Source organism: Polypterus senegalus, chromosome 10 (assembly GCF_016835505.1).
Source record: "Polypterus senegalus isolate Bchr_013 chromosome 10, ASM1683550v1, whole genome shotgun sequence".
Classification (NCBI taxonomy): domain Eukaryota; kingdom Metazoa; phylum Chordata; class Cladistia; order Polypteriformes; family Polypteridae; genus Polypterus; species Polypterus senegalus.
In genome coordinates, this window is record NC_053163.1 from 129,749,680 (window position 1) to 129,775,819 (window position 26,140).

The 26,140-nt window shown below is 39.3% G+C and overlaps 1 protein-coding gene across 1 annotated transcript in view; it reads left to right on the forward strand.

Annotated features, from left to right (window-relative positions):
* The first annotated feature begins 1,752 nt into the window (after positions 1–1,752).
* The window catches only part of mllt1a (MLLT1 super elongation complex subunit a), a 37,753-nt gene continuing 13,365 nt past the window's right edge, over positions 1,753–26,140 (forward strand). Inside the window, exons 1-10 of the mRNA XM_039766627.1 lie at positions 1,753–2,119; positions 5,116–5,296; positions 6,362–6,444; positions 6,586–6,729; positions 16,446–16,571; positions 17,802–18,482; positions 18,791–18,878; positions 21,098–21,209; positions 24,873–24,969; positions 25,074–25,142. Coding sequence (XP_039622561.1) covers positions 2,108–2,119; positions 5,116–5,296; positions 6,362–6,444; positions 6,586–6,729; positions 16,446–16,571; positions 17,802–18,482; positions 18,791–18,878; positions 21,098–21,209; positions 24,873–24,969; positions 25,074–25,142 — 1,593 coding nt within the window. The 5' untranslated portion in view covers positions 1,753–2,107. The remainder of the gene's footprint in view (positions 2,120–5,115; positions 5,297–6,361; positions 6,445–6,585; positions 6,730–16,445; positions 16,572–17,801; positions 18,483–18,790; positions 18,879–21,097; positions 21,210–24,872; positions 24,970–25,073; positions 25,143–26,140) is intronic.

Genomic DNA, 26,140 nt, shown 5'->3' on the forward strand with positions numbered 1-26,140 from the left:
TAGCCAAACATACGTTCTTTACCATTTAGGGAAATAACAGTAGTATAGTGAGACATTAGATTTTATCTTTTGTAGAGTGGAGGACCCCGTTGGTTGCTATTATTAGTGTAAGAGACATATTTTAGATAATAGAGATAATAGTTTGATTTAATACATTCAAAGATGCAAATCATTTTGTTATTGTATATAATTCAGTTCGGATGTTTGTGATCTGTTAATTGATTCATTTTTCTCTTGGTAAAAATTAGTTGTGTCTGGAAAGAGAGAAGGAGAAGAAAAAAAAGAGACTTGTGGTTTGGTACGCTAGGTGCACAAGAAAAGCAAAGAAGGGGAAAGGCTAAAAAGGAGCCCACGGCTTCAGGGTCTTTATTCATCCATTACCAACTTGTATTAGTCATAGCAGAAGGGCTCTCAGACACCACCAAGTGATGCTTCATGTACAGCATATTACCGCGAAGCAATCGGTTGTTTTTGTAGGGGCAGCAGGCAGAGGCGCTTCCGTATTAAAGCAAAAGGGGAAACTCGCTACGTCCAGTTCCGCTATTTGCGACACCGGTGGCATCCATGTCCACAACGCTGCCACAATAACTAACTCGTACAGTGTCATCTAAAGGAATAAGTCGGTTCCGAAAATCATTTTATTGACGTTAAAAGGTGGTGAGGGTACTAAAGTTATCGCATTAATTTCAAATGTTTAGTATATTTAAAAAATAACTTACCCGTGTGTGCGCCCTGTTATGGGCTGGTGCTCCGTTCAGCGCTCCTTCTCGCCTTTTCACCATGCCTTCGGGACAGGCACTGACTGAATACGGTGATCACAACATCAATGGGTGCTTCTGTCTTTTTTGATGGATGCTAGTTATGCCTTCGAACGGGACGAAGTCTTTCAAAAAAGAATATGAATTTACTGGTTAAGTCAGCTTTGGTGCAACGTTAAGTGCGCCAGCCCTCATTTGGAAGTGCTTAAGTCGATATAGCTGGTTGTTGCAGCGAAACTATAATTACCAATGCAAGGTATCTCCCAAATTTCAGCCTTACGTGAACGTTTCAATCGTCGTGGTCTAAACACTATATCAAATCCATGAGCGTATGCGACTCTGGCGTGTGAATGTGTGATAGAGACAAGAAGCCACGTATCTGATTAGATATGACTAGGACATTATATATCGGAACGTGGCAAACCTGCCGGTTAATATGACCAAGCTACTCGCGTTGAGACATATAAACTCATAGGCAACTTGACAAAGGCACCTGTCTTTTCTTAAAACTCAGCCCGATGTCATTCAAACCCGGGTTAAACTCAGTGTAATTTATAGAAGGTGTTTGTCTTACTGACTGAAGCGAGTAAGGAGTTGCGAATAAGCAGCCAGCCGAACAAGGAGTTGTGAAAAAGTATCTAGAATCCGCTTCGTGATACTAAACCTTGGGTTTAAGGTCCATTAAACAAACTGCAAGACGAAGCAAAAAAAATCGCTTTCTGATGTAAGTTGTGAAGTATCATTACAGAGACAGAAAATTAGTAATGTATTTTGAATAAAAGACACTTCACGTCACCGTGGTTATCAGTTTTCGAGTTCAGTTCTTCAAATTCTTACAATGTTAAAAACACAAATTACGCCAGAGAGACACTATCTCAATTTTTTTAAAATGTGTTATAATATGATTAAAAACAAACTGCATTATTCCTAAATTAAATCTTTTTCTTTCATCAGATCCAGCAGAAAAGTCCCCCTGACGCTTTATCGGTGTCATAGCAACACTTTGGCCAGCCTCTTTCTACATTATTGTCCAATCCGCATAAAGATTTTGAATTTTCAATGGTAAAGTCGCCGTCAGTCAAAGTCAGATTATCCAATCCTGTTTACCACAGTACCGTCTTCTTTAGGTTCTCCCTCGACGGAGAGCCCGCCTCTCATTGTACGAAATTGGACCAAAGCGGTGTCATTCTTTCTCTCTCTGCAAGGAAGGCGGAAGAGGAGGGGTAAAGGACCCCTACTTCCGGTTTATGGGTAAAATTGACACACAATGAGGAGCCGCGACCGACCAGATTAAACCTGCGTAAAAAAGTATTTTGAATTGAAAAAATAAGGAAAAACGATTAGTGGACATGGACAATCAGGTAAGAGAGCTGATAAGACTGATCGGGGCCAAATATGCATGAAAATTGATTATTTTAAAGGCAGAGTGGTAAAAGAAGACGAGGAGAAAAACCGCAGGCCACGGAGAGCCAGGTAAGAGAGAGAGTGCGAGAGCTAGAGAGAGAGAGAGAGAGAGAGAAAAGAGGGAGGGAGGGAGGAGGAGGAGGAGGCAAAGACTGACTGAGAAGAAAGTGAACAAAAACACTCAAAAATGAAGTCCTGATACATCTGAGATTGAGTACTTTGAAGAGGGTAGTAGTTGTTGAACTCAGCAGGGTGCAGGGCGACTGAAGATAAAATACCCAGAAGAGTGAGATGATGGTGTCTAAAACCAAAAAAAAAATCTGTAAAGAACAAAGTAAGGTATCAAACAGGGGATTTGAATGTGAGAGTGAGAATAAAGTTATAAGAAAGGGCAACAGATATAAAACGTTAAAGAGGGGGGCATGTTGCTTAAAAGTGTTTGTCAGAATGTACATGCCATCTCACGACCCCCTCATAGTGGTTTGAGTAGTCTGGAGATGAAGTTCTTATTACGTGGGCTTGATTCTCTGTTTCATCAGACAAGTGACAATTCAACAGCTCCACCCCATAATAGCCTTGTCAGCCACATTATGACACTAGACCATTCTAGCCACTCATCATTACCATTAGGTGTCATCCTCTGTCAGAGGGTTGACCATCATGATACTCCATCTTGCTCAGTTTACAGATAGCCTCTTTTATTTCTCCATAGTTTTTTACTCCTGATCTAGCCGGGTTCACCCTTGTCTTCCTCTTTATGTTTGCCTCTTGCATGTTCAAGGCGAAACTTCCAGCAGACTTCATCATTCTTTGTGTTAAGTCAGTTCATAAGTTTATTTGTTTTCATTCTGAGTAGTACCTCATTGTTACTTTGTTTTTCCAGTTTATTTGTAGAATGTTTCTGTAGAATCATTGCTCGAAAGCATTTATTTTCTTTTTCAGAGCCCGTATTTGTCAGTCATCTCAGAATTAGTCCTAGGAATTGCATTAAATGCCTGACTTGAATAAGAAATTGTCTTACGCCAGAGTAGGGCATGAGAAGTACTTATAAAGCATCCTACACTTACTCTCGGCTAGGAAGAAGTGATTTGAGAATGAATGACATCAGGATTTTATAGCACCTCGAGCTGCAAAATGGCACTTCTATTGGCATTTGGTAGTTTTCTGATACTCTCGGTAAGGCTTCACCACAAAGATGATAATAGTAGTAATAATAATATTTAAAAGTAGTAGGAGAAGAAGGAAAGCATAACTAAGTAGGATATTGGGGTGCAAAAGTGCACATAATTGTTACTGCTTCACAGCAACATCAAGAATAATACTGTAATCAGAATCAAGATGGAAAGATGGAGGCATACACACTGAATAACAGTAAAGCCTGATAACGGATGAATTTATTTAACAATGAATGGTCCGTAGTCGTACTTTCAGAAGAATTGCACTGTTACGGCCAGAGTAAATGACTCATAAAATAACAGTTCGATTCAAACTAGCCACAGTGCTGTTTCTGAAGTCTCTTTCACGCGTCCATTGTTCCCAGTCATGTTCCAGAGTTGTATCCCGTGTCTCTCTCCGTGATCCACACTTGTACTCTGTTAGAGTGTCTCTGCCTAACTTCTTGAATTTTCTGGGTTTGTAAAGTGTAATGCAAATGTCTCAGGAGTTCATGGAATGCTGAGCTCAGCAAACCTGTATGGCATTTCACTGTCCAGTACCAATCCAGCTTTATTATTGTGCTAGCTACTACAATACAGTTTGTATCTATGAGCACCTGTGTGTTGATACTGTGATAGAGCTTGTGATTCACATATGCATGCTCATACACACCTTTGGCTGTGTTCTTTATGTGTGTGTTGATTTGCTCGGGTGTAGCTTGCCTTTACAGTACCCCACATGTATTTAACCTCATGGATAAGGGCGTTCAAAGTTTGGTGCAAAGATTGAGAAATGGTTGGTTGTGACATATTCAAATCATTGCAAAGGCTTCTCCATGCAGATCATGTAATGTGCAAAATTTGTTATGAATATTATTCCATCTCTCTCAAAGCAGTCTCTTTTTACAAGTTCATTGTTGTACACTGTTTCCAAAAGAGTCAGCCTTTCCTCAGATGTGTGTGCCTATCTCTGCCTGAACACCGTCATCTTGCAGCTCCTACCGAGTTAGGACAGCTGACAAGCTCTCCTAAATCCTTCTGAATTTAGAAGTAGTTTCCTCCATTAGGAAATTTGATAAAATGCTATTTCACCAAAGAGTAGGACCAAATTTGCATCTCTCTGAGAATTTTGAGTTCATCTAGACCATTTTCCTACTCTGAGATGCTTGAAAAACATGGCACAGAGCACCAGTGCTCGTCTGAATCCTTAATATCTCCTGTTCGAACAAACATCAACTAACCCCTAAAATTTGGAATTCTCTTCCTCTCAGCCTTTGCAAGGAAAAATCTATTATTAATTTCAGACTTCTGTTAAAAACGCCTCTTTTCAATGAGTATTATTCTTGTATGCAATTTCTACTGTCTTGTTAATGTGTTTATTAAATTGTAAAGTGTCCTTGAGTGTATGAAAGGCGCTTCATAAATAAAACGTATTATTATTAAATGTTTCTTTGTATATTCTCCTTCCTGCCATCAGATCTCATAACTTGTTTTGTAATGTCGTTATATGTCAGAAGAAAGTATCGCTCTTTGATAGCTGTGTGTTTCTCCAGGCTTATAGGACAGAGTAGAACTATGGGAGTGATGGGAAGGTACTTGCTTAGTTGATTATTTAAACAGATTCAAGGTTGTTTCCTCTCCATTCTTTCATTTATGGTTATTGTGGCATCGACAGTCAAATGCCTTATTTTCTTGTGTATTTTACTGTGAGAAGTGTTTGATTGTATTATGTAACAATGCTTCATTTTTCTCTCTCTTTCTATGTCGTTCTTTTTTTTTTCCCTCATCCTTTCTTGTAGTGTACGGTGCAAGTCAAGTTGGAGTTGGGACATCGGGCACAGCTTCGTAAGAAGCCCACCTCTGAAGGGTTCACCCATGATTGGATGGTGTTTGTTCGAGGTCCAGAGCAGTGTGACATCCAGCACTTTGTTGAAAAAGTGGTCTTTCGGCTGCACGAGAGTTTTCCCAAACCTAAACGAGGTGAGCAACTAAACGGACCATTTTGTAAAATTTTCAAATACTGAAGGCCATTTCACTTTATGTGACTTTTCCAGCAATTTTTTGGTGTACATAATTTACAAAAGTTTAGCAATTCGGAGTTAGCTGGCAGTGCATTCCTGTAATAGGTTTGATTTTGTCTTTGGTTGTGGTAGCGGCCTCTTTGTGCATGAGAGCTGACAACAAATGAGTGTTCATCCGAAGGAAAATAGCGTAGAGTGATGAGGAATAAGGAACGTGGGTGTTTTGGACTTTATTAACAGAAGAGATGCTAGTCTGTCTGATGTCTCATGTTTTACACACTATGATAGAATGGGAAAAAGAAATAACATGGCAGAGATTGCATCACATACTTGTTAACCCTTTGTATGGCACTGGCTCCGTCAACTAGCACGTTATTGGCTGTCATATAAGGGAGCGAGCAAAACTGTGCTGGAATGTTATCACTCAATCAATAAAGTAGACACACCCAGTCGTTTAAATTAACACGGTGCTGCGACAGGGTCAGCAACTGTGGGTGGCAAGTCTAATACACCCAGTGACTAGACTAGAAGTTGTGTAATGTGCTTTCGGCTTTAGATGTAATTTAGGAAGTACTTTAGCGTGACCTCACTGGAGGAAGGGAACCCAGAAAAAGGACAAAGCGGTCTGTGCCTCGGTCAGCAAATTTGTCTTTCTCCATGACTAGAAGTTAAGTGATGTGACATTGGATTAGGCCAGGTTTTTTTCCCCTGTATTTTACTGGATATTTGACAATCTGAATTGATCACTAGCAGACCAACATACGATTTTCAAATAAGTGGTTGAATATATGTGAAATAATGGATGTGAAACTGCACCATGGTGGAATCTGTCCGAATCCTATTTAACTAAGTTAATAGTATAGTACTTTGCAGGTCTAGAAATTGGATGTCAGAGTGATAGAGTGGTGTGCAGCTTTTCAAGGTTAATTGAGGATATTCTGCAGAATAATATGGTCTGAGAAAATAAGACCTTCATAAGTTTTCATGTCACTGCTAACACTTTTATATTCTTGTTCCCTTGTAGTTTGTAAAGAGCCACCCTACAAGGTAGAGGAATCTGGATACGCAGGCTTTATAATGCCAATTGAAGTATATTTCAAAAACAAGGTGAGCTCCCTTGGTATTAGGATTTAACATTATACAAGTAAAAATATACAAGAAGTGGTTCCTAGCAATTCACAGCAGAATGCTCATTTATTCCATTGTCTATACACATGAACTCAATACTGTTGGATATTTTTCTTGTAGGAGGAACCCAAGAAGGTTTGTTTCACCTATGACTTGTTCCTGAACCTGGAAGGAAATCCACCAGTGAATCACTTGCGCTGTGAGAAACTGACTTTCAATAATCCCACTAAGGAGTTTCGACGGAAGTTGGTGAAAGCTGGTGGGGTGAGTAGAGAAGTGCGAGGGTGAGCTGAGTTCTGGGATAGATCAGGAATCTAAACTTGTATGATAATTCATTGTACTGTTTATACTAGTCTTACTTTAAAATTTTGTTGAAGGTTTTTAGGTCAAAGACCAATGTTTATGGGGTGTCCTTTTTTTTATTATTTGTGCGGTTTTCTAAAATTTTGCATTTATTTTTTTTATTTTTGATCTTGAATTTACCTTAAGCATTGCAGGTCTGTAAAATTCGGTTGTTGCTTAAGTATGAAGTGTTTGACTCACTTGTGTGTGTGTCTTTCTGTCCAGTATTGGCAGAGTCTGTTCAAGTTCTTGCTACTGATTCAGTTACATTATGAGTGCTGTATTTTGCCATAGCTTTCCATTGTCTCTATTCCTGTATTTGATAATGATGACCATGATATCATGGTTTACCACTAGTTTAAGGAATATCCTGTTTAAGGTCTATTGGGTGACATCTCTGTTAGTTGCAGCTGTTGTTCTTTTTGCTGAATCCCTGTATGACCTCCCTTGAGTGCAGAAGCAATTTGCAGCCAAGTGTAATAGAGCACAGAATAAGTGTCAACATCTTCACACCTTAAGGGTTGATTCTGAATTGCTTGTCAGGGCCCCCATTACATTAACATTCAAATAGGCTGTAACATACCTCTGTTCAGGTGGCAGCTCTATTTTATTTATAAATGCCTGAGCTGAAAGAGAGTTAAAGGAATACGTCAAACCAAAAGTACATATCTTTTAAATGTTATTTACCTCCTGTAGTTTGTAGTGATGGCTGAGAAAAACATTTAATTTCACATTCTCATGCAGAATTGATATAAGTTTTCTAATCAAATAGGCATACATGGTTACCAGTGCTGAACTGCAGCAAACAATACAGAAACGTCCAAGAAGAAATTAGATGTTACTCATGTTGCAAAGCTGACATATCAAGTTATTGAATTGTATTCTCCCAACATCCAAAACACATGAGTTTTTGGTAAAATTTTGTTAAGTAAGCCTCCTCCAGGAAATGTTCCAGTAAATGAAAATGGAACGTGGTCATGCATTTAAATTGTAGACCTTCGTTATGTTGTTATATTAATATTCATAGTGGCGAGCCATAGCTGGAGTATCTCGGGATTGTTTAGTGGCAGTTTGTGAAATGCTTTTTGAAGCATCTCAGATATGCACAACTACGAGACCTATTGGCTTCCTGATAATGTTTTCACTTACTTTAACTTTGAATCTTTAGTGTTGTCTCTCTGTACACGTTTTTTTGATGATATCACGTGAAGTGCATTGTTTGCCGGTGAATGAGCTGTTACTGGGCAGCACTCCTGACCAATGAATGAGACCGTCGGCCGTTCAAATGCTTGGGCGCATCTGAGCGTGCTCTATTTTCCTTCACAAGAGTGTTTTCCGAAAGTAATTTATCTAACAATATTTTGGTTAAAATGCATGTGTTTGGGATGTTGTGATAATGGATTTTTTGATATTGTTTACTGTTGTCTAGCATTAGTCCCCATAGACCCCTGTTATATCAGACATTTTGCAATTTCTGCTCTGCATGCAAACATGAGATTAAATTTTTTCACTACAAACTGCTTGGGGTAAGTAGCACATAAAAACATTTTTGGGTGGCATATTACTTTAATTTGTGTTGGAGTCATTTGATGTCTTTGACAAGTAATGGTTACATATAGGGCTGGGGGATACATTGCGACTTATTCTATGTGGAATATAGTAAACGACTATATTGTGTACATTGAGTACACATTTATTTATTTTATTTTATTTTTTTTAAACCCCTTTTGTTTCCAGCAGGCTGGTTTTTGGTATAATGGCCTGCCTATCTATCATCATAACCCTGCTGGCATAAATAACAGCCTGCACATACTACTCCGATCTGTAAATCTTGCAGTGCGTTGTCATAGAGGAATATTCTTGACAGGTTGCTACAGTTCTCTGCTATCATTACCCAGCTGGCCTGAATACCGGCCTTTGCTATATTAGACTACACAACTTAACATACCGCTGTCTAGTTGCGATGTTACGCTATTTATTTAATTAATAGTTGCAGATTTTTTGCAAAGAATTTCAGTTGTAGTTTGCTATGCGGTCAACTCAAAATAACAGATGCTTAGTGTGCTCGGAGAAGTACAAGCAGGCAAAGAGAGCTTTTGCCCTTCTGCTCCGCAGGAGGTTTCTTTCTTTCCTGAGCTCACCTTAGGACATCTTCATCAAACTCCCAATCTGTCACTGTCCCCCATAGGGAAGGGATGATGCAGGGAGATTGATCGGGAGGCAGTGAAAATCATGTGAAGTGTTCTTGTGCTTTGCTTTTGAAGCACATCACTCAAAAGCACAGTTTTGGCGTTGGGTCCTTTTTATAATGGACAGTAGAAAATGATGAAAACTGTGAGGCTGAAAGTAATACAGCTTTTCCTATAGTATCAGTCTATTGTAATAACATTGTGGCTTATCATCATTTTACCATTATGTAATACAATTTCACTTTAACAAATCAGAATTTCTGGTTTTCAAAATCGTTGAAGACTGCAGGCAAGGTTAGGATTATAGTGCCGAAATGCTGGGCAGGGCAGGGTTCAAAAGGTTGAGATGCCAGAATAAGACTTACTTTGGCGCTTCACATTTCTCCCTCTCACAGACACAAAATGGAAAATAGACCGACACATACTGTATACGTCACAGACACTCGCCCGCCCATCTGGACCACTTTCTTGTGCGGTTAGACGTGTGTTTTTTAATCTGGGGCGTGTGAGGGTCTGGAGAGCGCAAAAGAAGTGAAGCATGGAATTGATTTTTTATGTTGAGTTTGGACAAATTGGTTCGGAAAACAACAGCACAGAATAATTGCTGAAAAGATATATAATATGGCCCATTTAATGTAAGTGGTTTGTCACGGGGAATTGGCCTGTTATCACAAACATTATGCACAAGAAGAGCATTTTGATTTTTTTTTTTAATTGTTTGTTGTTGTGCAGTTGCCATGTTTGAATGAACACTGTTTTGTTAAATTTAACTTGGTTGTGCTTCACCTCTGTTTTGCAAGTTTAAAATTGTTCAGAGGGAGCTGTGCGGTCTCATGGTCTGGAATCCCTACAGATTTTTTTTCTCCAGCCGTCTGGAGTTTTTTTTTTGTTTTTTCTGTCCTCCCTGGCCATCGGAGCTTACTCTTGTTCTATGTTAATTAATGTTGACTTATTTTATTTTCTGTGTCTTTTATTCTTCATTATGTGAGCACTTTGAGCTACATTTTTTGTATGAAAATGTGCTATATAAATAAATGTTGTTCTAATAGAAATAGCTAATGAATATAAACAAGAACAATTTAATATAGACACCTATTAAAACCTGCTGGGACTACTAGAATCATTGTGTTGGTGTGATTGTACGAATCAAAGTGTTAAATCAAGCATTTATGACATGCTTTAGAGGAGGTTTCAAAATATTGAGATATATTGATGTTTTATATTGCAGAATTATTTCTAGGCCGTATTTCCCGGCCCTAGTTACACATAACCATACTTTGTGCTAACTTATGAATTGAATTCCTCTTATGTTCTTCAGAGACATAAGCTTTGATAAAGAGGTGTAGTGGTCAGCACTGCTGCCTCATGAATCTGGTGTCCAGGTTTTGAATTCTGCACCCCGTAGTTGTTTGTGTGTAGTTTGAAAGCTTCCCTGTATTTCCACTTGTTACTCCAGTTTTCCTTCCATATCCCATAAGGTTAAATTGTGTCCATGTGGGTGTGTGCACGAGTGGACCAAGTGTATGGGGTTGTCATTTTCAGGGCTGTGGAGTTAGAATCAGAGACAATTTTGGGTATCTGAAGTCCGGGTCGGACTCGGCAAAAATGTACCAACTCCAACTCCTAATAAATTTTACACATGTGGACAAAATTGTTGGTACCCTTCAGTCAATAAAAGAAAAACTCACAATGGTCACAGAAATAACTTTAATCTGACAAAAGTAATAATAAATAAAAATTCTATGAAATTTAACCAATGAAAGTCAGACATTGATTTTCAACCATGCTTCAACAGAATTATTTAAAAAAATAAACTCATGAAACAGGCCTGGACAAAAATGATGGTACCCCTAACTTAATATTTTGTTGCACAACCTTTTGAGGCAATCACTGCAATCAAACGATTCCTGTAACTGTCAATGAGACTTCTGCACTTCTCAGCAGGTGTTTTGGCCCACTCCTCATGAGCAAACTGCTCCAGTTGTCTCAGGTTTGAAGGGTGCCTTTTCCAGACGGCATGTTTCAGTTCTTTCCAAAGATGCTCAATAGGATTGAGGTCAGGGCTCATAGAAGGCCACTTTAGAATAGTCCAATGTTTTCCTCTTAGCCATTCTTGGGTGTTTTAGCTGTGTGTTTTGGGTCATTGTCCTGTTGCAAGACCCATGACCTGCGACTGAGACCAAGCTTTCTGACACTGGCCAGCACATTTCTCTCTAGAATCCCTTGATAGTCTTGAGATTTCATTGTTCCCTGCACAGATTCAAGACACCCTGTGCCAGATGCAGCAAAGCAGCCCCAGAACATAACAGAGCCTCTTCCATGTTTCACAGAAAGGACAGTGTTCCTTTCTTGATATGCTTCATTTTTCCGTCTGTGAACATAGAGCTGATGTGCCTTGGCAAAAAGTTCAATTTTTGTCTCATCTGTCCATAGGACATTCTCCCAGAATCTTTGTGGCTTGTCCACATGTAGTTTGGCAAATTCCAGTCTGGCTTTTTTATGATTTGTTTTCAACAATGGTGTCCTCCTTGGTCGTCTCCCATGAAGTCCACTTTGGCTCAAACAACGACGGATGGTGCGATCTGGCACTGATGCTCCCTGAGCTTGAAGTTCACCTTGGATCTCTTTAGAAGTTTTTCTGGGCTCTTTTGTTACCATTCGTATTATCCGTCTCTTTGATTTGTCATCAATTTTCCTCCTGCGGCCACGTCCAGGGAGGTTGGCTAAAGTCCCATGGATCTTAAATTTCTGAATAATATGTGCAACTGTAGTCAAAGGAACATCAAGCTGCTTCGAGATGGTCTTATAGCCTTTACCTTTGACATGCTTGTCTATAATTTTCTTTCTAATCTCCTGAGACAACTTTCCTTCGCTTCCTCTGCTCCATGTTGAGTGTGGTACACACCATGTCACCAAACAACACAGTGACTACCTGGAGCCCTATATATAGGTCCACTGACTGATTACAAGATTGTAGACACCTGTGATGCTAATTAGTGGACACACCTTGGATTAACATGTCCCTTTGGTCACATTATTTTCAGTCTTCTCTAGGGGTACCATCATTTTTGTCCAGGCCTGTTTCATGAGTTTTTTTTTTTTATTAATTCTGTTGAAGCATGGTTGAAAAGCAATGTCTGACTTTTATTAGTTAAATTTCATAGAATTTTTATTTATTATTACTTTTGTCAGATTAAAGTTATTTCTGTGACCATTTTGAGTTTTTCTTTCATTGACTGAAGGGTACCAACAATTTTGTCCACGTGTGTAAATTGTAATGAAAAAAAGTACAGTAAGTTCAGATGTCCCATTTCACACACAGTAGTCATTATTCTTACATCAGAGAAGTACTTAATTAAGCCCACTGCATAGTTGTGTTACTGCTAGTGTAAAGTTCAGCTGAGCTATTAAACGACCTGACATTCCCATATTGTAACCTGGATTGTGGTACATTACAAAAAGTGTTTTCGTTTTATTTCAGATATAATGTTTAACAAGTTCATTTGAGTGTAAACAAGTGTAATGATGTACTGTAGGTGTGTGCTATGGCCTGATGTGTGTTCAGGGGTTCTTGTCTTTTGTTTAAATTGGCCAATACGGTAGACGGTCAGCTTCTTATCCAGTAATTCTGTGGTTAAATCAACATGGAAAATACATTAGCATATTAAATACAGAGGAGTGGGAGTCAGAAGTACCGGAAACTAAGGTGTCGGAGTCGGACTCAAAGGATTTATCTACTGACTTCACAGCCCTGGTCATGCTCTCCAGTATTAGTCCCTACAATATTTCTAACATAAACTCTGCAACCCCAAACTGGATTTACAGGTGTAAGGATGTAATTTTACAATTTTATTTTATTCGCATAGTGTTTTTGGCTAGCGTGCTTGTGGAACAGAATATATTTCATTAACCTGCTCTAGTAATGTCTAGTGAACTGCAAAATTCAAATTCTTACAGTAAATATACTTCCAGTCGCTTGAACCACCAACCTTTAGAAATCAAATCTCATCCAGCCATGGTGAGCTCTCAGCCTGATTTATTTCAACCTTACCTTCAGTCCTGGGGCCTCATGTATAAACGGTGCGTACGCACAGAGATGTTGTATAAGAACTTTTCCACATTCAAATCGCGATGTGTAAAACCTACACTTGGCGTAAAGCCACGCACTTTTCCACGGTACCTTATACCCTGTTGTACGCAAGTTCTCCGCTTGGTTTTGCAGACTGGCGGCACCCAGCGTCAAAGCAGTGCTACTGTTCCTGTGTGGTTACCCTTTTATTTCTTAGAACCACATTTCTGATGCGGCTTTATAAATACACTAAAACTAACCACATATTGTTTATTAGTGTAATGCATCTGATTGTAGATTACCTGTAACAATATAATGATCCAGGGATTAGTCATAGTATTTCAAATTCCATAACTGCTTTAGCAGTGTTACTCTCACTGCACCTTCTTCTTTTTCTTCTTTCAGCTCCACCCTTTAAGGGTTGCCACAGCGGATCATCTTTTTCCATATTACTCTCACCGCACCACTCAGAGTATTTATATCACTGTATCTGAGTGGGGAATCACAGCAGCTGATCGGAAAGAGAATTATCGGTATACAGCATCAGGCACATGCTGCCAAAGCCACGGCAAAACGTTTTAAAGCCTTTCCTGTACGGACCTCGCGGTTCAGAAACAGTTTAATCCCAAGAACTATAAACGTACTCAATCAATTGCTCCTTGTAGAGCTGTTAGTACTTATAAGTACAATCACCTCACTGTAAACTTGCACTACAGTTATAATATTACACAACCTGCGCCAGTTTATAAAGCGCGTATTTATATATGATGTGGATATCATTTTTAAGATGAAATGCAGCAAAATATGTTGATTATATTATACAGATACAACTTTTTCATTTAAATAATCTGTATTGTTAATAATTAAACATGTTAGGACACAGTGCCGCAGCACTACCAAGTTCACAGATTGTCCCTGCCTTGCGCGCTATATATTTGCTGAGGCTGGCGCGACACTGGAAGGATAGATGGATAGAATAATTAAACACGTACTATGAAGATATTTCAGTGTTCCTTAAAAGTTTTGAAGAATCGTCGTTCTAAGCTTACAGATGGCTTAACGTTTATTACAGGGCTGATTGTGTGGCGATTGGGTATTTGGGTAAAGAAAAGTAACGACAGAAATTGGAGGTTAGTATGTTTGAAAGAGACAGTACTGCTACAATAAATTATTTCATCAAACAATCACTGCGCCGTCGTGTTTCCATGTTTAATTAACATGCTTTCGTTCCAATCATCATGAAAATGATATCACGTATACAGTACATCTCAGTATTTTAATTATTCAGAGAGCTGTAATATCACAAATGTAATGGATTCTGTGTCCTGTCGGAGGAAGAGAAAGAACGGAAACACATAGTGATTCACACACGCAAAGCACATTGAAGATCAAATACAAACCAAAGCATTTAACGTGCTACTTTAGTTACAATGGGATTTGAGAAATTAGTAAATTAAATGAATTTAAGATGAAGTTTATGATGTTCTACTTTAATGACAAAATAAACTACGTGATTAAAGTGGAAATTTCGAGATTTAGGTTGACATTTCGTGCTTTTTTCACCACTGTGTGCCTATTTTTTTGTCTGTGACCTAATAAGCTCAGATGGTGGGCTACAACTTGCCTTTTCACTGCGACTTTGATATGTAACTTCTTTTTTATTTTGGCACTGTGCAACTTTATGAACGTGAGTAGTATGCTTATGAACAAATAGTATGCTTTTCTTTGCCTACACTTGGTATTCGCTGAAATTCTTATATTTTCCCCCGTGCTTTTCCCATTGTCTTTTCACAGAAGGCTGAGCTTAAGGGCGATTTATATTGATTTGCATATTCAAAGAGGTGTAATTCTGGGAGGAGTCGGGGCGGGACAGAAGGCGCGTGCACGAGTGTTACTTTTCACGCTGACCAGGATTTATGGAGCGGAAGAACGCGGAAGTTGGAGTACGCACAGATTCCTACATCTGGATTTTTCTGTGCATAAGCACATTTCGGCTTTTGTGCTTATGTCATGTTATAGTGCAAATTCTAAGCACGGCGTTATACATGAGGCCCCTGATGATTACAAATCTTACTTGCCAAATTATTTTACTTACATTTTTGTGTGAAATAAATATCTTAGCAGTATTTGTTAGAGTGCATTTTAAGTAATCTAATGTATTAATTTGACTCTATGTAAAAGGTCCACACTGTACAGAAATTTCTCCTATATGCTTGGTAATTTGCTTGTATCATTTTGTCAGTAATTTTTCAGAACTGTATTTTGATTGGCAATTTTAGTATTACTCAGCTCTTTAAGATCACAAGCAGAGAAACGAGCATTTCTTCACCTCCTTAGCATTGTTGACCCCCCCAAATCAAAAATTTTGAATTATTTTCAACAAGATAAAAATGTTAAGTGTAATAGAAACATGAAAATACCAAAGCATCCATGTAAATACAGTAGGAAAGGTATGTCTAGTGTCCACTGCTGTACTGCTGCAGATTAAGAGCACATCCTTCATGATACTGTATATGTTTTTAGACAGTCACTAACACAGACCCCAGTGTTGCTGTTGGGACAGTACAAGTGTGTTTCTTAGCACACTTTTCTTATAACATTTTATCTGTTGCTTGTGCATAAGAGTATAAAATGGCAGTCCCTGATCCGCACAATCGATGGGCTCCTTGTGCTGTTGTAGGCCACCACAGCACAAGGCTTAGTTACTTCCACAACCCTGACATGAGCACCAGTTACTGCATTGTAAACAACATCTTTCTTGTCCTTTTTGCCATTCACCAGGGTGAACCTTCAGGTGGTCAAATTCACTGTATGCCCCAGTTTCGCTGTGAGTGTCGATGTTTGATGACTAGTTCACTTTGTCATCACTATTGCTTGATTCCACTATTGGTTAAGTTTCAGTTTGTTCTAAAACTCACCTTACAGCTTCTCATTTCCCCGCCATTATGTTTTGGTTGAAGGCTCCACCCTTGCTTATGAATATAGATGAGTTACTTTAGATGAGTGGCAAAACACATAGCAATACATGATTTTTTTTTTTGCAGCATGATATTTTTTCATTCACTAGATGGCTGTCCAAATAGTTACTGGGGCATTACCCTGTAAGTAATAACTGTACTTCCGTAGAATTCCTAGTCACAATCGGGGTTAACAAGATCAAATTAACTTTTTTTAAACTTTCAGATGACCTATTAGGTATCTAGTGAGCATCGTCGCATGGCAGCCCATGCTAAAAGCAACACTAGTCCATCTTGTAGGATGTTTTTTTTATTACCTAGAAGGATCTGAAGACACAGCGTGAATGAAAGAACTTTTTTTTGCCCCCTAATACACTCTCCTTGATATAAGCTGTTTTTATATAATTGTACTCTGTTGTTTAGGTTATGGTAATGCCTGAAGGAGCTGAGTCGGTTTCAAGGCCAAGCCCAGACTACCCTATTTTACCTACAATTCCACTGTCTGCATTTTCAGATCCTAAAAAGACAAAGCCTTCACATGGATCAAAGGTAGGTACATCTCTGGTCAAATCACCCTTCAGAAATCATTTGAACAGATGTATCAGTGTAGTGTATCTGACAATTCCAGAAATTGATTTGCACGTAGTCATCTGGGTAATCCTTGTTACAAATGTCAGTTTAAGTACTGAGCCATAAACATTTAGTTTCTCTCTATTATATCGGTGTCTATTTTAAAAGGATAGTCTTCTGTATTTTAGCATAATGGTCTTATGATTGTGAACCTCCAGTAGGACTGACATGCTGTTCTGCACTGGTTTCCAAAGTGTCTGGGTGCTTCAGGTTGTTGCCGAAGTTTTGTTGACTTTAAATCGCAGTTCATATGTATTCATTGTAATGTAAAGTTGAAAATGCTTCTTCGGACTTTGATTATCTTAGTTTACAGTTTATTTATTCTAAACAATCTAGTTTTTCATATATATTATTTGTATTTATTTTTATCAAGAACAATTGGCACACAGTTGTCCAGTGCCTCCTGTGAATGTGCTCTGTTGTTGTTGGCCCACATACTAAGTGCAGAGTTTTTGTTGGCCTGTTTGATTACTTTAACTAGCTGCTTCATCAGTGAGGAAGAAAATCAACCAATCAGGTGATCTTTTACTGGCTGTTGAAGGCTCTAGAAATATTTGTCTCAGTACAGTCAGTGAGTGCCAAGTATCTTATGAAGGAAATGAATCAAAAAGTGAGTAATTAATTATTTAATTAGACCTTTGGCAAACAGTGTGATGTAGTGGAGAAGAAGATTAAATTATAAGGTTGCTCTTTCCATTTCTTCTTCCAGTCCACTGTGTAACTGATGGACAGCTCTTGAGCTTCTTCAGCTGTATAAACTAATCTTTAACAAATGTACTATGTATCTGTATTTTTTAAATTGCCCTGGGATGGGCAATACTTAAAAAAGAGTGTTTTATGAAATAAAGGTTGATTGTTTCTGAGCTGAGTAGCCACGTGTGATGAAAGCTGAAGTAAAATTAATAGTGGTAAGAAACTTAAAGTTACACAAAACTTCATGATTGGAGTGAGACTGTCCTCTTAACCATTTCATTTGGAATACAAATTCTGCAGGTCTTGAGAATGACAGCGAGTTTGTTAAAGTGCTAAAGTTAGTCCTTATTATCCCACTAATGTCACTAAAATCTCATCTGTAATGTTTCCAGCCTTAGCTGCGTAAGATTTAAACTCGAGAAAAACTTGAGCTGATTTTACTCTTTGCATCCTTAGGATGTGTCTAAAGATGGCAGCGGCGGAGGTGGTGGAGTTGCTGGTGGAGGTGGTAAGGCCTCCAAACCACATAAAGTGACCAAGGAACACCGGGAGCGTCCTCGTAAAGACTCAGAGAGCAAAGCTTCAGCAAAGAATGAAATGGGGGAGAAGGAGACCAGTAAGGTGCCCAAAGATTCCCCAGTGGCACGAAAGCCAGCGGACAGCAAGAGCACCAAAGAGGAGAGCAAAGCTCCACCCAAAGCGGCCTTTAAGGAGCCCAAGCTGACTGTGAAAGACTCCAAATTAGAGGGCATGTCCCCTAAGGGTGGGGGGGGAGGTGGTGGGGGGACAGGGGGAGGAGGTGGAGGTTCAGTAGAATCTAAGGGTTCTAGTAAGCGTCCTTCCAGTGTAGAGTCTCCCAAGCCCAGCACTAAGAAACAGAAAAAGGGAGGCTCGGAGGGAGGGAAGGCACCTGGGCTCACAGGGACATCGCCCAGGGTTTCATCCTCCACCTCTGGGGCCTCTTCTGCAGCTCCTCCTCCCCCCTCTGGCTTCCCTGAAAAAAAGCCACCTAAGGATAAAGGTGGTAGTGCCCGTTGGGCAAAAGTGAAGCCTGAGACAACTGAACACAAGGATGTCAAGAAGCTATTGGAGAGTGAAGAGTCTAACTCTGAGGATGAGGCCACATCTAAGTCTGAGGTAAGCAACGCTGTTCACCTAATCCTACCTGTTAGTTTATGTCAGCAAGGTCCATTAATTTAATAGAGGAGGAAAGGGGAAATGAGAATGATATGACACAGGGAGGCAGTGTGTGAAAGAAAATGGGTGGGGAGGTAATAAGGAGGCATACTAGACTAGGGAGAGGAAAAATAGAGCGAGGTAAAAATAAACTGGGAGAAAAGGCATCAGACTGAGATAGATAGGGAGAGTGTTGCTATTAACCCATATGAGCCTTCCAGTGAGGTTCTTTTCACACAGCACTGACCCATAGCTCTTTCTTTTTGCAGTCGGTGCCATCCAGCCCATCAAATTCCAGTTCAAGCTGTGACTCGAGTTCAGATTCAGATTTTCAGCCCTCGCAGAACCACAGTCAAGGTATGCAGTCTGTCCAAGTTTATTTGATCCTGTCAGCTAGCATGTGTCAAATGAAATGTGTACCAGTCATTTCTAGGGGTACGGTATCACTTGTAATTTAGAGCAGGGGTCACCAACTCCGGTCCCGGAGGACCACCATGGCTGCAGGTTTTCATTCTAACCCTTTTCTTAATGAGTGGCCTGTTTTTGCTGCTAAGTAACTTCTTTTGAACTAATTTTAATTGACTCGTACTTGAAGACTCAGACCCCTTAATTGTTTCTTTTTCCTTAATTAGCATCCAAACAATAATGAGATACAAAATGAGCCAAAACAACTGGTGTCCATCATACAATATCTGAAAATAAAGAAAGATGAAGGTCTCAGGAATGTTGATCTGCTCAGGTCCACAAAACATTTTAACGCAGCTCTTAGACAAGAGAAAATCAACAAATTCAGAAATCTCTGCTAATGCACCACAAGAGCAGCAACAAGCCATGAAATTAAAGAACGGGTTTAATTAATAACAAGAATTGGCATCTCATTAAGCAGCTCGTTGGAGTGAAATTGGTTGGAGTTTGAGGCCCCGACTTTGTTGGTCTTCTGTTGTCTCACTTCACATTTCATTTCTGTTTGGGTGCCATTTAAGGAAAGAAATTGAGCAATTCAGAGGAACGATGAAGAAATTCAGGGGAACAAATCTTAAAAAAGCAATTCAATTCAAATTAATTCACAAGTAGTTAATTAGCAGCACAAACAGGGCACTCGTTAAGAAAAAGGGTTAGAATGAAAACCTGCAGCCACGGTGGTCCTCTAGGACCGGACTTGGCAACCCCTGATTTAGAGGAGTCAAGAGAAGGTGGTTAATTTCATTTTTTTGCATCCATATAGTATTTTTGACAAGGTAGTTACTGTGATATTTAAACATGGTTGCAGTGGGACCTTCTCAGATTCAGGAACTAGCACTGCACACCTGTTTGTGTTCTCTTCTGACCTCTACCTATGGATTGGATTATTGTCATCAGTGATAATGTCATTCGCTGTCTGGTAGGAAAATGGCATGCATGGCGAGTGCAAGAAAGTAGTGTGAATAAAGATGAAGGGACCAGAAAAAAGGACAAAAAGATGACTCTCTTTGCTTGTAGTGTGGGACAATTAGCAATCATCAAATGAAAATATCCTGGGTCCTCCCAATGTGGAGTTTGCATGTTCTCTCATTGTCTGCATGGGTTTCCTCCCACTGCCTAAAGACATATAGGATAAGTAAACTGGTGACACTAAATTGGTCTGTGCTTGTGTGTGTCCACCCTGCGATGGACTGGTGGCCCTGTTTAGGGTTTATTCTGCCTTGTGCCCTATGCACACTGGGATAGGCTTCAGATCCCCCACTGCGAACATGGTCTGGATTAAGTGGCTTAGAAAATGACAGGTATACTCTTAAACTATACATGCACTGCTTGTAAAGTAAAAATAAGTTTGTTTTACACCACACAGCTTTTTTTTTTCCCCTTTTGGTTTAATTTTTCTATTAAGTCTTGCTCGTCTAATAATAAAACACAAGTACCTAGTCATTTATGACCTGTTTACCAGGGTCAAAGGATTTCCTACCAGTGTTTTTCATTATTGGCAGTTTTCTTCTTTATCTGTCAGTACTCTTCCAATCTGTATGTGTTTTAGAATGGGTGGATGATGGACTATTTATTTGCATTTTTCACCTTTTAATGATTAAACATCAAATTTTTTCTTCACCAAAAACCCTCTCTTTTTTGGTCTTTTTGGTAAGCTACGTTTTCATTTCCGATTGAACGTGAAGTAACCACCAAACATCCTCCACTCCTGCATCTAAGTGATACACATTTTGCCAACACCAGCCATAGCCAGCTAGATATCTGAACATTTTCCATTTAAATGAATACATCCTATTTCAAACAATTCTGTTCACCTGCGGGAAGGAACAGAAACAAGGGTGCAGTGTACAACAGGTAATGGTGTTTCCTTTGCCAGTTCAGCCTCTTCTTTAAAGACAACCCTGTTTGTAGTCAATGAAATTGTTGAGTTTGGCACTATAAAAAGGATCTGTAATATTTTCTTGGCGAGTTACTATTCTATTCTAGTTTGCCCAAGATTCAGTTCAGAATTCCTTGCCTCCACCCAGGCAGCTTGAGGATTTTATTCAAAACAAGTTCTTTTTCTAAAATAATTGCGGTATTGCTTCAGGGGATAAAAGCTGCTTATTTTTCAGGTCCCCTGCGCTCTATGGTAGACAGTCTCGGTTCTGAAGAAACAGATGATGATGACAGCAGCTCTGAAGAGGAGACTCCTGTGAAAGCCAGCTCACCCAATAGGGATTCCAGGTCAGTGGTATTGATTTTCTTTGGCCTATGAATCTTTTAAGATGATAATCTTAAAGAGCTTTGTAATGTATTCTACTAATACACATACAGTGTATAGTTATCAGGCGTTTAAATTAAGCATGTTATACAGTACATTGTTTCTCATTGGATTGTATGGAAGAGTTTTGCTGTGCTTTAGTTGCCAATATCTTCATCAGTTACTCAAATCTGGTGTACTTGGAAGTGCTAAATTCATACAATTTTAGTTTCATTTGCATAACAACTTAAAAATCATTCGCTTTAAAGACACACTTTAAGTTAAAGCCTACTCAAAGCCCTAGCAGATACTGTATTTGATCATTTGTAATATGTAGTAATGTTTGCTCTCGGTGAATGAGTTATGTTAAGAAGCAGTTATATTTATATTAAACCATATATGCTAGTTAGTATGGAGTCCACCATAATCTGTAGCAAGGTAACTGGAGTATTCTATTGAAAGCTTTTTATTACCAGTAGCAGTGTTAATGTAGGAACTGTAGCTTGTCATCAGCAATTTAATATCTCCTGCCAAGCTAGCAAATGAAGTAAATAACTGTTGGTCGCGTCAGAAAAGTCAAGTAATCGCATGATACTATTCTAATGATGCGTATTCAGGAGATGTGATGGATGGAAACAGGAATGTCAGTTACACAAGCATTAAAACGTGAAATATTCACTAAAATCATTAGATGGACTATCATCATGTCTGCTTATTTTCTCGTAAGAGATGTTCAAAGGGAACAGAGTTAAGATGTGCTGGAATGCTAATTGGTTAATGAAGTACTCTATGAGGCTTCTCCCTCTGAAGTTTGTATTTCAAACAAAAAGTGACAAGTGCAGTTTTGGGGTAAAGCTTTTCTTCCAAAACAACAAGATAAGGACACATACTTCAATAAAAGAAAGAAAAAAAAAATCTGGTCTGCTGCCAGACCTGCCAGTTCTTCCTGTATTGGGTCACAGGGCACCAATGCCTACCCTGGAAGTTTCAGACACGAGACCTGTACTGTACAGGGCAGTACCTGCAGGAATTGCTCACTTATCCACACTTGCTTACTCTACTCTAAATGTGTGAGCATCAGTGCACCTAAATAAAAGAATATGTTAACTTCATACATTTTGTGCCAGCACAAGGATTTGAATGCATTATCATGGAGCTGTGCAGTTGCACCACTTACCACTTTGTTAGCCTTAAATTTTATCTGTTGAGCAATATAATTGTGCTAATATCTGCTTTTCAGTAGTTACAGTGGCTTGCAAAAGTATTCAGAACTTTTCCACATTTTGTCACATTAAAGCCACAAACATGAATCAATTTCATTGGAATTCCATGTGAAAGACCAATACAAAGTGGGGAACACGTGAGAAGTGGAACAAAAATCATACATGATTCCAAACAATTTTTACAAATAAATAACTGAAAAGTGGGGTGTGCGTAATTATTCAGCCCCCTGAGTCAATACTTTGTAGAACCACCTTTTGCTGCAATTACAGCTGCCAGTCTTTTAGGGTATGTCTCTACCAGCTTTGCACATCTAGAGACTGAAATCCTTGCCCATTCTTCTTTGCAAAACAGCTCCAGCTCAATCAGATTAGATGGACAGCGTTTGTGAACAGCAGTTTTCAGATCTTGCCACAGATTCTCGATTGGATTTAGATCTGGACTTTGACTGGGCCATTCTAACACATATATATATATATATGTGTTTTGTTTTAAACCATTCCATTGTTGCCCTTGCTTTATGTTTAGGGTCGTTGTCCTGCTGGAAGGTGAACCTCCGCCACAGTCTCAAGTCTTTTGCAGACTCCAAGAGGTTTTCTTCCAAGATTGCCCTGTATTTGGCTCCATCCATCTTCCCATCAACTCTGACCAGCTTCCCTGTCCCTGCTGAAGAGAAGCACCCCTAGAGCATGATGCTGCCACCACCATATTTGACAGTGGGGATGGTGTGTTCAGAGTGATGTGCAGTGTTAGTTTTCCGCCACACATAGCGTTTTGCATTTTGGCCAAAAAGTTCCATTTTGGTCTCATCTGACCAGAGTACCTTCTTCCACATTTTTGCTGTGTCCCCCACATGGATTGTGGCAAACTGCAAACGGGACTTCTTATGGTTTTCTGTTAACAATGGCTTTCTTCTTGCCACTCTTCCATAAAGGCCAACTTTGTGCAGTGCACGACTAATAGTTGTCCTATGGACAAATTCCTCCACCTGAGCTGTAGATCTCTGCAGCTCGTCCAGAGTCACCATGGGCCTCTTGGCTGCATTTCTGATCAGCGCTCTCCTTGTTCGGCCTGTGAATTTAGGTGGACGGCCTTGTCTTGGTAGGTTTACAGTTGTGCCATACTCCTTCCATTTCTGAATGATCGCTTGAACTGTGCTCCGTGGGATGTTCAAGGCTTTGGAAATCTTTTTGTAGCCTAAGCCTGCTTTAAATTTCTCAATAACTTTATCCCTGACCTGTCTGGTGTGTTCTTTGGACTTCATGGTGTTGTTGCTCCCACCTCTGAGGCCGTCACAGAGCAGCTGTATTTGTACTGACATTAGATTACACACAGGTGCACTCTATTTAGTCATTAGCACTCATCAGGCAATGTCTATGGGCAACTGACTGCACTCAGACCAAAGGGGGCTGAATAATTACGCACACCCCACTTTGCAGTTATTTATTTGAAAAAAATGTTTGGACTCGTGTATGATTTTCGTTCCACTTCTCAAGTGTACACCACTTTGTATTGGTCTTTCACGTGGAATTCCAATGAAATTGATTCATGTTTGTGGCTGTAACGTGACAAAATGTGGAAAAGTTCGAATACTTTTCCAAGCCACTGTATCAAAACTAATTGTACTCACAGGTAAATATGGTGACACAGTTAAGGCGCAAATCTTAAAGTGCAGAGTAGTAACAGATACATCAGCCTAGCTTTAGAAACAAGGAGGAGTTCTCTCTTAGGCACTTAATAGTTAGTATACTGAAATTACTACCAAGTGCTGTAGTGTAATTCAAATTAGGTGTTTCCAGCATCTCTTAATTAAGGAATGCCTGAATGAAGTCAACCTTGTAACTATTGTTCACACTCCTCTGACTGTTCTTAAACACATCATCATTTTGCCTATTTTCATCTCACAATATAAACAATCTATAGTTAGTTGTTTAATGGTGCACCTAAATGTGTTTCTCTACATCTTAGTCATTCTGTGAGAACAGAGCAGAAATGATGAAAGAAAGCAGGTTCTATTCTAGCTAATCTTGTGAAAGTGACATCTCAAGAGCATCAATTCCATTTATCGATGCTAGAACTTAAGGCATAGTGAAAGGTTTTTGGTGCTTTTTCCCATCAATGATATGAAAAGCGGTATACAAGTTAATAAGCAAAGAAATGGCAATGAAAAGCATCAATAAAAGTCAATACATTATATGTTTGTTAAAATGCATGACTGATTTAACAAAATTGAATTTCAGAGTTTTACAAAGTTAGTTTTATAGTATACATTGGTTGTGATTAATTGTATGGAAGGAACAAGATGCAGGCTTGCATTCGTTTGACTGAAACAATGAGTTACAATTGGTGAAGGATTTGGCATGTTTTTATTTTTTCCCCCCCTCATCTGGTTCCTTTCATTATCCCTTGATCCTCTTCTCCGGCAGGTTGAACGTGGACAGCGAGAGCAACAGTAGTGAGGAATCGCCTCTCCCTAGTCGGGATCCAGCACCGACGCAAAAGCACAGCTCTGCTAATAACAAGGTGAGTGAATGGGGAGCATGGACGTCCAAGGGCTCATCTAGGACAGAGTGACAAGAAAGGTACATAAAAAGTGTTTTGTTTTAATTTTTTTGTTTTGGATGCAGGTGTCTGGGAGGAAGAGTCCAGAGCCCTGCAGCCGGCCAGAGAAGATCCTAAAAAAAGGCTATGACAAGGTACGTCGAGTCAAGGGTTGCCATTGAACACTGAGAAAAGTGCAGAGAAGGTGGGTGTTGGTCATAGTGGTCATGTACCATGTGGGTTCCAAATTTTAGTCCTGGAGGGCTGCATTGATGTGTTTTTTTTTTTTTTAATGCAAGTTCTACCACTGCTTCTGTCAGTTGAACTTAAACTGTCATCTAGTACTTGACAAAGTGTGTGTTTGCTTTATATTTAAGCCACAACATCTACATGTCTAGAAAGTAGTTCATAAACTATGATCAGAAAAGGTTCACTGTTTTGAAAAACACATTCAACTGCAGGTGACCATTCAAGACTGTGGAAGTAAAGAGTGCTCACTTTTACGCTCAGGATTCCCTTCATTCCCAATTATGTACTGGTTACATAGAAATATCATCCACCAAAATGGAACAACCTGAATATACTGCATATACTCGACGTATGAGGTGGGTCTTGAAACGCGAAAAATCAATCATAAAATCAAATTCTGACATACAGTGCATCCATAAAGTATTCACAGCACATCACTTTTTCCACATTTTGTTAATGTTACAGCCTCATTCCAAAATGGATTAAATTCATTTTTTTCCTCAGAATTCTATACACAACACCCCATAATGACAATGTCAAAAAAGTTTAATTGAGGTTTTTGCAAATTTATTAAAAATAAAAAAAACTGAGAAATCACATGTACATAAGTATTCACAGCCTTTGCTCAATGCTTTGTCGATGCACCTTTGGCAGCAATTACAGCCTCAAGTCTTTTTGAATATGATGCCACAAGCTTGGCACACCTGTCCTTGGCCAGTTTCGCCCATTCCTCTTTGCAGCACCTCTCAAGCTCCATCAGGTTGGTTGGGAAGCGTCGGTGCACAGCCATTTTAAGATCTCTCCAGAGATGTTCAATCAGATTCAAGTCTGGGCTCTGGCTGGGCCACTCAAGGACATTCACAGAGTTGTCATGAAGCCACTCCTTTGATATCTTGGCTGTGTG